General features: G+C 57.1%; 1 protein-coding gene across 1 annotated transcript in view; it reads right to left on the bottom strand.

Moving 5' to 3' along the window:
• The window catches only part of LOC122363696 (hemicentin-2-like), a 34,917-nt gene extending 23,218 nt beyond the window's left edge, over positions 1-11,699 (bottom strand). The window contains exon 1 of the mRNA XM_043333234.1: positions 11,446-11,699. Within this exon, the coding sequence (XP_043189169.1) occupies positions 11,446-11,476 (31 nt within the window). The 5' untranslated portion in view covers positions 11,477-11,699. The remainder of the gene's footprint in view (positions 1-11,445) is intronic.
• Positions 11,700-13,179: the final 1,480 nt, after the last annotated feature.

The raw sequence follows: 13,179 nt of genomic DNA, 5'->3' as shown, positions 1-13,179 counted from the left end.
CCCTACAACTGGTTCCTACTGCGTGTGTCCTGGGCCTGATCACCAAACCCGCCCCGCCGCTGCCGAGAGTCGTCCGAGTGCCTTGACCTCGCGCATGCGCGCTACAGGTCTCGGCGGCGACGTGACCCGCTTTGGCCGCGCGGCGGCTGGGGCGGCGCTGGAGGCGGCGGTGGAGGCGGATTCCGCCGCACTTCCGACCTGTTTGCAGAACGGGCGCGGAGGGCCGCGCAGCCAAGATGGCCGCCAGATCGGAGGCTTGTAAACAGCCGCCTGCTCACTGCCGTCAAGGTAACGGCGTCGGTGGCGGGAGCGGATTCAACTCGGATGGCCCTGAAGGCCTGAAGTGACGGGCGGATCGGGAAACACACCGCTATGCCACTGTCCAGTTCTGCTCAGCGAGTCTGTCGACAGCTGTGGTTTTGAGACTCGTCCCAGTCGTCGCCACCCTCGGCCAGGATGAAGAGCGAGAGTCCGAAGAGGGAGAGGGAGAGAGAGAGAGCAGCCGGGCGGCGGCTGAGGCTCGCACAGCACCGTTACGAGGCTCTGGCCGGTGCCGGGTGTTGTTGAGCCGCTGAATTTACGACCACCGCGCCGGTCGGTGGGCCGAGCAGACAGACACAAAAACACACGGCTGGCCTTCTGTGTGGGATGGCGCTGGCCGGCGCGGAGCCCGCACCGCCCGCGCGCCCGCCGACACGGGCTGGTCGATGCCATCGGATGCGCCGAATTTGGCGCTGGGAGGCAAACACAGCGCAGCTGTCACAATGAGCAGTGTCGGCCCGTCACACGGGACAACGTCAGGCTGTCACACTGGACAACGCCAGCGTGTCACCCTGGACAAAGTCAGCCTGTCGTGCAAGCCACTGTCCGTCAGGGATGGCCCACCTACCGCCGTGTCCTCTCAAATATCGTTCCTTTCTTCTCCGTCCAGAGATAAGTAACGATCCCAACACCGGCATCCCACTCTCTTTTCCGCTCTTTTGTATTCTCCGTCTCCGCTTGGCCCGTAGCTTTCTGCGGCTTCCGACCATCAGTGCATACATCAGCCGTTTTCTCTGCCGCTTAGCTAAACAACCGCGCTCGCTAATGACACGCGCCGTTCAGAATTTCAAACTGTCTGCTCCAGTTTCTGACAGTATGCTCGCCTTTCAGCCACCGTTCCCGCTACGCCGAACGCCTCGAGCTCGTCTCGTCCCGGGTCGGCCGCTGGCGTCTGATCGTCTCGTCGAGCTCAGAGAGCGGGTCCATCAGCTAATGACGGGATAATGAAGCCTATCGGTGCTCCGAATCTACTTGGAAGCGGATGAGTCGCCGGCTGCTAGCGATCTTAGTGCAGACGCGACCTCATTCCGACGGATAAAAACGTCGTACAACGATGACGATCGGCTCGGTGGAGGAGGAGATAGGGTGGTCCCGCTCGTGTGCCATGTGAGACTTTGAGACATTTATGGAGCTTCTCTGTGTGTTGGCACGAAGGCAAGGACTTGGCAGCACTCACTCCGACCATGTAGCTGTTCGCGCTTAGACAAACAGGCACCAAAATACAACGGAATATGGTTTTCTAAGGCGGAAGACTTATTTGCCCTATGTTTGCCTCAGCGAAACACTATTATAAGATCTGTGTTCCCAGTACTGCAAATTGCCCGAGCACTCAGAAGTGTTAGCAATGTTATCTTCATGTTGCCTATCAGCACCGTTATGTATTTTCTTAGCTGCTTTGATATCGTTGATAGTGAATAAGCTGAAGGATATAAGCTGGAAAAATAACTGTATACAATGGGAGAGACACGGCATTAACAGTTTTCTGAGATCCGATTTACAGCTAACTCCTGTTCGACAACAATCGAAAAGACCCTAATCGGACTATCTCATTGAGAGCGAACGGTCGTGCATTCTCACCACGTCTACAAACGCGCCGGCGGCTGACACAATGCCGGCACAATAAACCGGTGGGAGCGCACCGTCCGCTCTCATTTACTGCAGTCGACTCATTCGGCTGAAATGGAGCCGGTAATGGCATTACGGTGCGTGAGAGCGCGCCGCCGGCACGGATTGAGAGGACCGGCGGCCCCGCTAATCCCGATACACGGTCCCCGGACCGGGGATCGGCGCTGAGCGACTTCCGGCGACGACAGATGCGCGCGGCTTCAAAGGACCGCGGCGCGGCCGCCGACCGACCGACCGTCGGCCGGCAGGTCTGCTGAGGTCGAAGTCCGGGCCCCGATCGGCCAGGTGGGCACCGACCGCGCGCGGCTTCTTAGACCCCGGATTAGCCGCCGGGATTGCCTTGTTTTCTACTCAATCGTAATGCTGAAAAATCGAAGGGAGATAGAAAAACGTTCGGGGAAAGGCGATGGTTTCTTGTTGCCCATCGAGGTCAGCCGTCAGTGATTATCCGGCTCTATCGTCTACCCGGCAAGATTGGCGGCAAATGGATGGAAGAAATTAATCCTAATGCACCATCTGGCCAAACAATCACAGCTCAAAAATCAAATACAACCTCTTAGCGTTACAAGCAGTGAAGCCTGATCATCTTGCAGGCCTTGTACTCCCGTATAAGGCTCTCGGCTTGAATCGATTACAGGCGGTCCGTGCCGACTGGTTGTGCCGCTCATCAGACTATTGCTCCCAAGGCCGGAGGGGCCAGCGAGCGTGACCGTTCAATCACAGACGGAGGTCAGTCATCTCGTATACAACCAATCGCCGGAGTCGGGCTCGAATTCGATGCCGCCTGGCTGTGGCGGTTTATTCCCGCTTTCTGACCATAACAACAGCTCAGATGACCTGGTGTAGGTGCCCATAACCAGCTGAAATGTCTAAACTTGATGACCTCTTTGCAATCTCTTACATAGGCCGTGGCCACGTGTAGGCGTGGACGCTCAGATAACACGGGCCTAACACGAATGACGCCGAACGCCAAGACAAGCTGGGCAATGGAACAAAGCTAGGAATCTACATATCCCTGACTGTCTTTCGCCAGCATCTTTCCCAGAGCGCCGTCTTTTCTCGATCCTTCTGCCCTTTTCACCGGGCTGGGCACCTTCTGTCCGCTGCTGCAGCGGGTAATGAGCCACCTCACCCCCGGGCTCCCCGCGGTCCACAGACGTGCCGTCAACATAGCCAGCGACCGGCAACAGGCGCGGCATTAGCATTTAGATGGTGGGCGAGGCGGGGTGGGACGGGGCTGAGGGGGGGAGGGGGAGGGACGGAGGAGGGCACTGCGGCCGGCCAGACGGTGCTTGAGCACGCCGCTATCGCTAGAGCACGGCCGAAAACAAGGCAAGTATGGTTCCAGTGCCGGTTTACTACGCCCAGTACGGCGGAACACGATCTCGGCACGACTGATTCGGCGCCGGTACGACCGCGCCGAGAATGGCCATGTCCTGTCCGGCTAGTGTTTGCTGGCGTCAGCTCTCTCATTGTTCGCCAGGTGGAGGCTGCCTTTGCAGAACACAACCGGGACGTGACCGTGGCGACCAGAGCGCACGTGCACGAGAAGTCTCATTTGCAAACAATGGAGCGATGAAATTATCATTTCATGTATTTATTATCTGGTAGCTACATGCTTTCAGTCGAAAAAATCGACATGAATGAAACAAGAGTGTGGTTGCTGGCAAGTGTATATTTTTGCAGCGGCAGCAACACCATGTACATTGCAATGCTCAGCTCGGTACCTGAGCTGATGCTGCATTTAGTTGGACGGGGCCAGAAACAGGCCAGAGTTCTGCCACTTTGTGAACGGCTGAGCGCATAGAGAGCGCAGAGCTGAAGCGAATGGGGACAGTGTTTAAGACGTTGCTGATTTCGGGCATATCTCCCCTACTGGTGACTGGTGAGCCTAACTTTTGCCGCCGGAGCACCGCGTAGCCGTCTTGAGTGGCTCCCGAGCTCCGTTCGTCCAGCCCTGCTAGAAACGATCGCCTCCGTCTCTCATTCTAACAGCTCCAGGCCTGCGTTTCCGCTCGACCGTTGAAATGGGACCACCCGCGCCGAGAATAGAACCGCAGCCGCCACTGTCGGCGCCAGGGTAAACAAACGCGAGATGCCCGTGCACTCTTCGCACGCCACTCGACGGGAGCGAAATGCGTACGTCAGTGTCACGCAGAGCGCGTGCTGTGTTTGTCGTCGGAGTCGACGAATCTCCGACGGCGGCCGACGACCTCCGGGCGCCACTCGACGGTCCCGGGGCGGGCGGGAATGGGTCCCCCGCGACCCTCCGCTCCCTGGGGCGCGCAGAGGTGATCTGTTTACGTGAACGGCAGGACCGCCAGATGTAAATCATTTGTCGGGCTATTTTTGTAGCCGCGGTGGACAGCTTCATTAACCCCCGTTACCCTCCGGACGGGGGACTGGCGAACTCGTCAACAAAGCCCCGCTGGAAAATGTATGACTTCTTTTGGGGGACGGCAGAAGGGGAGAGGGACAGGGAGGGTCAATGGCAGAGGCACGCTAGCCAGCTGTCACAGCGATATGGAAGAAACGGGCGGCAGTTATGAAGTAAGCTTGGTGAGCATTTTTGTGATGCTATCAGGGAAACTTTAAATCCTTTGGACGTGCCTTTACAAATACCACGTAAGAGTGGAACTTGTTTTGTTGAAAATGCCTGATGCAATCCATACTTTCAGCTATTTTCCAGGTCACTAGTTGCATGACAACTATGCGAATTCCGCCGCAAAAACTGGACGCCGCAGGTCATCACTGTCGGCTCAACTGCACCTGCACCACTGTCGCTGCCAGTCGGCTCCGCTATGCTCAGTCACGCTCGTGGATTATGCCCGAGGCGGTGCGGTCAGTACCCTCGACCCGACAAGTCGCCAACTACCACTAACCTCTGCCAATTGGCTGTGCGGAGCGCCGCGGGCACACGCCTGGGAGCGTCTCCTGTGGGAGCGAGCTGCTCGGAGGCCCGCGGGTCGGCGGGGGCACTCGGGCCGCCGAGGCCACCGGTGCTCCGCCGCCTCACCCCGCCATCCGCCGCCGCCACGCGGGCCAGTTTAAATTGGTCGCTTCCTGACCAACGTGGGAACGCCGCGCCGGCCGCTCTGCGGGCGGCACTGCGGCAGGTGCGTCGCGCGCGGCGGACGAGCCGGCCATCTGACTCACTCCGCTCAGAGAGCTCACCTGACTCAGCCGTGATTGGCCGTGCCGGTAATGAGTCAGGTCTCCGGAGATTGCCGGCGCCCATTAGGGGTTGGGAGCGAGCGGAGTGATGGCTGACCTCGACATGTCCAGAGCGGTCCCCTGGCAGTCCTTCGTCACCCAGAGCCGCGCCGGGCTGTCCAGATCCCGCCGTCCGTCCCGTCCGTCCCGTCCGTCACCGCCGCCGACATGGGAACCTGACAGAGACAATTGGCTGGCGTCCTTTCCCAGAGCGCCGGCGAGCGACACGCGGCGGGCGCCGAGGGCCGATCCGCCCTGTGCGTGACTGGCCGACCACGCGCTGGGAGCGGCACAACACGCTCACTCTCAGGCTGCGCACGGTGCGCCAGCGAGAGCAACAGGTGTGTTGGTGTAGCGACCTCGACTGGGACGCCCCCGCCCTGCCAGTTTCACTGGTGAATGGTGACTGTTGTATCTCCATGGGCCAGTCCGTCACCTGCATGTCTGACTAGGACGGACTAGCAACCTACGAATGGTTGTGATGGTCTTCATCTTTGTCCATCCATCTCCTTCGTTGCTTCTCCCTCGGACGGTCCTCCCTCCTACCTACTCACCCTCTGTTTTTACTCGCCCCGTCACTCCGTTTTTCGCCGGTGTTTTGCCTCACCGTGTGTCAGCAAACTCCGGCCAGGCCCCGTCAGGGAGCGCGCGTCACACCGGCCGGGAACCCGACACCGGCTCGGCAGCCGCCCACAGCAATAACATCTGCTGTTTTCTCGGCCGAGTGCTACCCGAAACAGAGGCTGCCGACGGCGTGGGAACCGGGCGCTGTCTGGACGGACCCACAAACACAATTAATGGCGCCGGAAATAATGGGCCGACAGCGCGCCGCTGCGCTCAGGTGCGCACCAGGACGGACCAGACCGGGAAACAGACGTCCGGTCCACAGTGGGACAGCAACAGGACTCAGAAATGCCTTTGGGTGCTTTTGTAGCCCATTGATGTACACCTGTCGTAAAAATGTTTGGATCGAGAAGCTTTGAAATATTATTTAATGTGGATTATCGAATCTCTGCCGAGAATTGTGCAAATTTCATGCAGTGACGCGTGCTCAAAAAGATGAACAAGGAACATAAGGCAGAAAGGTGGGCTCGTCAAGTGACATTTTTTTTTTAATAAATTTAGTCCGAACCTTTTGCTAGGAAGGATTCACAAGGACAGAGCCACCGCTAAGCGAAGCTTGTTGCGGTGACCCTGCCCTCTACCCTCCGATCGCGCAATTCCAGTTCTATGGCAGAATTTAGAGTCCAAAGTTTAACGTGCGCATATAGCCGCGCACGGCCGGTCCCCTCACTGACTTCGCCTGGCTACGGCCTGCCACCAACCGCAACCATACCTGTCAGGGGGCCCATAAATGTCAAGCGCCCGTCGCGCTTCGAACCCGGACTGTTGTAACCGGGAACGCGTGCTCTCACCACGCGGAGTCCAACGCTCTTACCAACTGAGCTACGGGACCGGCAAAGCTACGGGACATTGTCACATGACTCACAGGTACCATGCCCACCCTTGCCGTGTCCAGTCAGCGGCTATCAGAGTAGATCACCAGCAGTTGTAGGACGGTCAGGCGTCGTGAGACAACTGTCGGCCGCACGGACCGCCCTCATTGTTCATTGGGCGGGGCCGGTCGTGACCAAACGCTGCACCAGGTGACCGATATGGTGCGGGGACGAATAGGCTGTCTCGCACCCCGCCGGGCAGACAGTGACGACGCAATGGGACCGGCACGGCGTGAATGAAGGACCGTGGACGAGGCGTAACCGGATCGGGCGCGCGAGCCTCGCCGAAACGGGTACGGGTCATCGGAGTGGTGGTTTCCTTCGTGTCAGTGAGTCATACCCTGGCGTAAGAACGACCGTGTTTAGAAATAGAGGTACAATACCGGTGCATGAAATCAGCATATGGGATCGAATAAGACCACGTCGCACATCGGGTCGGATGTGACAAGCGTATTCTACACATGATGATGAACGGGGTTCGCCATCTCTGCTCGCCTTGACACACGGAGGAACATGGTAAGATCCCCTCCAGTCCGCTACCCTTGCAATATTGCACCAGCGCCGAGACGTACTCTGATCCAGGCGGCCGTCTTGCACGTCATCATGTTTAAATCATTATGCAAATCAGTTAAATCGCGCCTCTTTCCATACGCAGCACCCCTGCCCGGCCTCCTGCTGCGGTCATGACAGCACCGTGCGGATAGCTCGTGCGCCGCCCGGGCTATCTCGGCACTCTGCAGAAACTCGATCCGTCTCGGTCTGGATGATCCCTACGACCCTGGCTAGAGACTTGGAACTCCTTCTTTGACCATATTCTGAAACAGGCACTTCAAAGTCGTCTTTATGTCCAGCAGGATTCGAGGCGAGCCGTACCAGCCAAGTGGCCTTCACGGGCTGTGCCCACTGGGCGATACTTGTGCAGTTCTCACGCGCGAAGTTGCGCCTCGCTGGTTGGCACTGGACGTGCGTGATTCCTTGGAAGCGTGGAGCAGAAAATGACCAACTTTCTGAGGGAAATTTTACAGTGCTTTGGGAGAATGAGAATTACCGGGAAGGGTTCAAGAGTGGTTGCTGTTTTTGTCAGTCCCTAGTTTCATGTGTTAAAGCACAATGGGTACGTTTTAACGTTTTAGTGTCCATTATGTTTCTTATGTAGGTACCAATGAAAGCAGCGTCTCGCTTCACGTGGGTAGACTCTTACCAATTCAGATTAGCTTACTTACAAAATAGAATTAAAAGGCCAACTTCCTTCTCAAAAACACATCCAACGGCCGCCGCCTTGCAAGACGGCAGCCGTTGGGGTGATGATCATTGTTAGCGACCGTTGGTCATCACTGCGGCGGAAGTGCGGTCACGCGGGCGGGCGCCTTCCTCCGGGAGTTGGGGTGGCGGCGTGGGAGAGGAACCACGCTAACCGGCCCCTCCTGGGATCCCGATCGTGGCCACTGCCGAGACGATTCGGAAGAGACGCGGAACGAGGCGGATCTCCGGCTGTGGGGCGTTTGTCGATGTCGGGAGAAAGGTGGAGGGTGAGGGAATTAGAGCTGTTGAGCGTAAGTATGGTGCGCCTATAGTAGGCCCCGAGCACTGCACACTTTGCAGACTATTATTGCAGCACTATTTCTGTAGCTGACTTCGATCTCGTGTTATGATACGCTCCAGTTTCGAGTCTTTTCTTCTGTTATTTCAGTTTTACATGTCCTTACAATATCCTTTTCACACCGGTGCCGCCATTTTGATAACATGGTGATTACGAACAACAATAGAACTGGATAGGATGTTTTGAACTTCAAAATAAACGAGGCTATAATCTTGCATCTAGATTCTACTCGATTGTTGCGAAATAGCGTATAATCGTGTGGCACCATCGTAACATGTGACAGTTACAAATGCATCAAATAAATGCAAGTGTGAAGCACTGGCTAGTTACCTGTTGGTAGTATCTTTTGCCGTACCGTATTGATAAGCAATTTTACTCAGAATGAAATATGAATTTGTAGTGACTTTCACCTTCCAGCTAGATTCAGCCATGATTTAAGATTTACATCACGCTGCTTCATTCAACCACCCATAGCAATTTTAGTCGTTCTTTGTCAGACTAATTCAATTATGGCCATCTAAGAGCGTGCGCATTCCTTTTGATGAATGCTCATGTCGAGAGAGGCACGAGCCATGTATTCGTCGGGAACACAATCGGCCGTCCATTGTTTTCGCCGGACAATCACCGGACTTGAACTCACAACGGGACTGGGCCCAGAGCGGCGTGCATTTCAAACGCTTTAAACAGCCTTTTGTCGCTGATAATTGTCGGTCACGATAGAAGTGCGGGCCGGATTGAACCCTTTCAATTCTGCGCAACTGCGCTGGGCTCAGTCAGGGTATGTGTTATCAATAGACTTGTTATATCCAGCCGTCGTTGGGGTCTGTTGTATATGACCTATTCCAGCCATTTCTCTGTTTTCGCCCGTCGTCCCCACGGTCGCCCGTGTCACCTGGCGTCTCCTGCTGTTCGCCCTGTACCGGGTCAGTCCCTCAGCTCTGTGTACCCGCCCCAGCCCGACCGCCCCGGGCCCGGGTCGTGTTTGCATGCGATGCGATGATGGATGACTGGACGCGGTCGCAGGGGCGGACCCTGCGGACAGGTGAGAACAGCGCCTGAAAGCGACTCCCCGCGCCCCGCGCCTGCCGGCTCGGCCTCAATACCCGCCGAGAAGGCGCCCCTGCGCCGCTCGCCGGCGCGCCGAGCCCGTGACAAAAGTCGGTGGGGTTAGCGGCCCATTGGCAGCTCGTAGTCGACGCTCGGTGAGGTGAGAAGCGAACAATGGTCGCGCACAGTCGAGTTTTGGCCGTGTTTTACCAGATTACTGCCGCCGTCCGCACGTAAATTGTCTCGAAAAGCGGCGCCAGACGTCGTAAATCGTCGGATAAGGACGGTCTGGGTGCGTCCAGACGGCGAAAACCGAGGGACGCGGGTGCCGAAACTGGGTCCTTTGCCCACGCCGGCGGCGCTTCGTACCCGTTTTGGCCACCCTTGCCTCAGGCTAGCTGGACCCAGGGACAGCCGAGTGCTGATCGTCCGCGAATCTGGGACACCGTCCTGCCCTTCCCTCACGTGCTGCCGCCGAGCGCGCCTCAGGCTTTGACGTCGTACGTGCTCATGCAGATAACGTGACGGTCGTCCCTCATTTCGACATTTTATGCTGCAGACACGGACAGCTTTATGTTTGTTCGTGGTCAGAAAGCGGTTGAGAAATTATGGCAAACAGGCGACAGGGGTGTCAATTGGGCTCGAAATGGCTGTGCTCGGAGCGAAACGTTACACGTCAGCGCATCTATTCTTGACAGAAATGTGTCATGCGTCGGCGCACTGTTCCGTGTCGCGTCCACTGTACTCGCTCCCGATCCCGCGACTCATTCTCGGTCCTGTGAACGCCCCCGCTGCCGCTTTCCCGTGTCCTGTGCATTGTCCTGCGCTTTGACCTGTGCCCGGCGCGGCAGCGACGTGCATCGGACGGTGACGGGCAGACAGCCGCCGCGATGACTCGGCTTCCAGAAAGGTGTCGATGCCGGCTCTATTTTCTACGCTCAGGCTGGCGTCACGCGCCCAAAACCAGCCGAGGTCAGCGCCAACTTCTGCTATCGACGTGGACGAAAACGGAGAGGAAAGTGGCCGAATCTGGAGCGGGCTGCGCGGCTCGCCGCCCGGCGGGCTAGCCTGGCCAGGCCGTTCAGAATTCCTTTTTCCTAGCTCATGTAAACCGTGATCGTTAGCCGCGGTCATTAATACTTGAAACGGAGCCACTGAAAACGGGGCCGGAAAGGCGTCGACAGCTCCCAATCGTTAGGGAAACTATTTCGTCAGTCGACCTCCCAGGGAAAACTCTGCATAAAAACTGACACTTCGTCTGTTCCTTTCCCATGCGTCTTTCCTAATAAACAAGCCATTATTGTCGAGATACACAATTTTATCGTTATTTTGTATAATGAACCAAATATTATAGACCAGAATGGGTTAAAACTGCGAGGACGTCGCATAAACCAGCGATTCTGAATATCCTGTAATTTGCTCTGGAATGTTTTAGATATTCCTTATTAACTATCCACCGTAATCACACAGCTCCTAAACAAAGGTAATTGCGTCTGAATAGCCAACAAAGCGCCCATGATGCATTCAATGCCGACTTTGCACCGTAGGGCTGCCGGGCTTACATATAAGGGCGATTACATTTTCGATTCAGCTCACGGCGGCGCATGGCTCAGCACACGGTTCATGCAGGTGGCGCGGACGCTACCAAATACGGCTCGTGTTGCCTGTCGGACGGTGACCGGGCCCTGACCGCTGAATCTGCACGGGTGCACACGGGTGCAGACGGGTGCAGGGTACAATCCAGGGGTGCACAGGCCTGCTGGGAGGCGCCTCAGTGAGTTAATTACACCCCGATCGGGTGGCACCCCACCGCGCACCAGTCAGCACCCCTGGTCACCACCTGGGACGCGCACACGCGCATGCGGCGTGCAACAATGCAGGGGGAGTCGGGGTTAATCAGAAGGCGATTCGAGTTTTTGCAAGGGTATAGAAGGAGAAAATCAGCGAGCAGTCGAGGCGCGAGATGAAAGTATAGGTGACTGGCCGAGATGGATGATGGAAAGGGTCGTCCGGGATGAGCTAGGTGTGGATTTAAGGCCGACGTTTGGACAACGAGTATGTACCAGAATGTGAAGTGAAAAAGAGCAAGAACAAGAAGAACAACAAATTTCATTAATTTCGGACCGGCAAAGTCCAACTCACCTGCTAAGAGCAATCCACAAATCCAATACATGTCGCTGAAGTGAAGTTCGCTCGTTCTCCGCGTCACTGCGCCAGCATAGTTTACCACTTCCTCAGAAATAAAACCGCAGCTCCTCACCAAGCGCACCAATCTCAGTTAGCACCGCGTCGGAGCACCGCTCGACTGGCCTCTCCGACGGCGTACAGTACGGTTCAGTAACGTCAGCAACGGCACAACACCACCCCGCTCGGCAGGTTCCTCGCAGCACGACTGGCGCGAGCCGGCGCCGCCGCCGCCGCCGCCGCCGCCGCCGCCGCCGACCCCGCGGGCGCCTTGGTCCGCTCGCTAGGCGCCGTCTGGCGGCGGCGCTCGGGTACGCTGAGGTGCGGTGGTGTGTTTGGCGAGTCTACCCGGGCCGCTGGCAGGTACGATGGCTGGACCTGTGTACCTGGAGACCGGCGCCTGGGACGGAGGGACGCCGGTGAGCCGAGGGACGCTGTCCGACCGGCTCGGCTGGCTCGGAGGGCCGAGCGGCGCCGGGCGGAGGGCGGGGTGAGCGACACCAATCCTCGACGCGCCGCCCGAGGCCCGGTACACACAGACGCAGCGCAGTCGACAAGAATGCCCACGGGCGCCGCGTGAGCCCGGACACTGCGCCAACTCGTGACCTCCTTGTGAGCCGACTCCGGAGATGATGTCGGGAGGGCGGCTCCTTCGCGTGCGAACGGACGGCGCGCAGAATTTCCGGTGGACGGGCGGCGATGGTAGTTCTACGGAGCCGAGGTAGCTTGGTGAGAGTTCAACTGACTGAAGAGTCGCGTCAGTCTCACCCTCTGCGGAAAACAGACGCGCGTTTCCTCGCGGGCTACGATTCGAGCGAGCACCGAGGTAAACACATCGCCGCTGTCCAGCCAGATTTGACTGTGATTCACGCCTCAAAAAACATGTCCATCACAGCCGCACAACTCGCCTGCAGACGGCCGTCTCACACGGAAATCTATTTGTACCCAGCGGGGGCGGCGGAAAGAGGCAATACGGCCTCTGATATTAACGACTCCAAGCTCTTCCGCGTCTGCCCAGAAAAACAGCTCGGACGCTCTCCAAGAACAATACAGGCTGGCTGGGCGGCAGACAAAATACCGCCCCAAGTTAATGCCCAGTAATTACTCGTTCATATCACCCGGCCAGGCCGGCAATTTAGCCGTTTGTTTTTCCTACCGATTTATTCGAGAGCAGCCGTGTCCGCTTGGTGCTGGACTATTTTCCGTTCTGACGTTCCTCTCCCTCGCTCTTATTTTCCTTCATTCTCATTCCTCTCCTCCATTTCTCTTTCTGACGGTCTGTCTCTCTGTCTGTCTGTCTGCCTGCCTGTCTGTCTGTCTGTCTGTCTGTCTGTCTGTCTGTCTGTCTGTCTGTCTGTCTCTCTACTCTTCTCCTCCTTTATAATCTTTTCTTCTATCCTCCTCTCTTCTCTTCTTAGCTGTCTCTCTCTCTTTCTCTTTCTCTTTCTCTTTCTCTTTCTCTTTCTCTCTCTCTTTCTCTCTCTCTCTCTCTCTCTCTCTCTCTCTCTCTCTCTCTCTCTCTCTCTCTCTCCCTCTCTCTCTCGCCTCTCCTCCTCCTCCTGTCCACACCTTTTCCTGGGACCCACGTCACTGGCAGCCGCAGTCAGACACCCAGCGTGCTGACTCCACGTGCCGCGGCTGCTCGAGTCACGCCGGGCACGAAGGGCTATCCCTGGTGGAAGGAGCTGAGGC

This window comes from Amphibalanus amphitrite, unplaced genomic scaffold (assembly GCF_019059575.1).
Source record: "Amphibalanus amphitrite isolate SeventyFive unplaced genomic scaffold, NRLGWU_Aamphi_draft 000635F_arrow, whole genome shotgun sequence".
Classification (NCBI taxonomy): domain Eukaryota; kingdom Metazoa; phylum Arthropoda; class Thecostraca; order Balanomorpha; family Balanidae; genus Amphibalanus; species Amphibalanus amphitrite.
The sequence above is the reverse complement of the archived record's forward strand: the minus strand, read 5'-3'. Positions and strand labels throughout refer to the sequence as shown.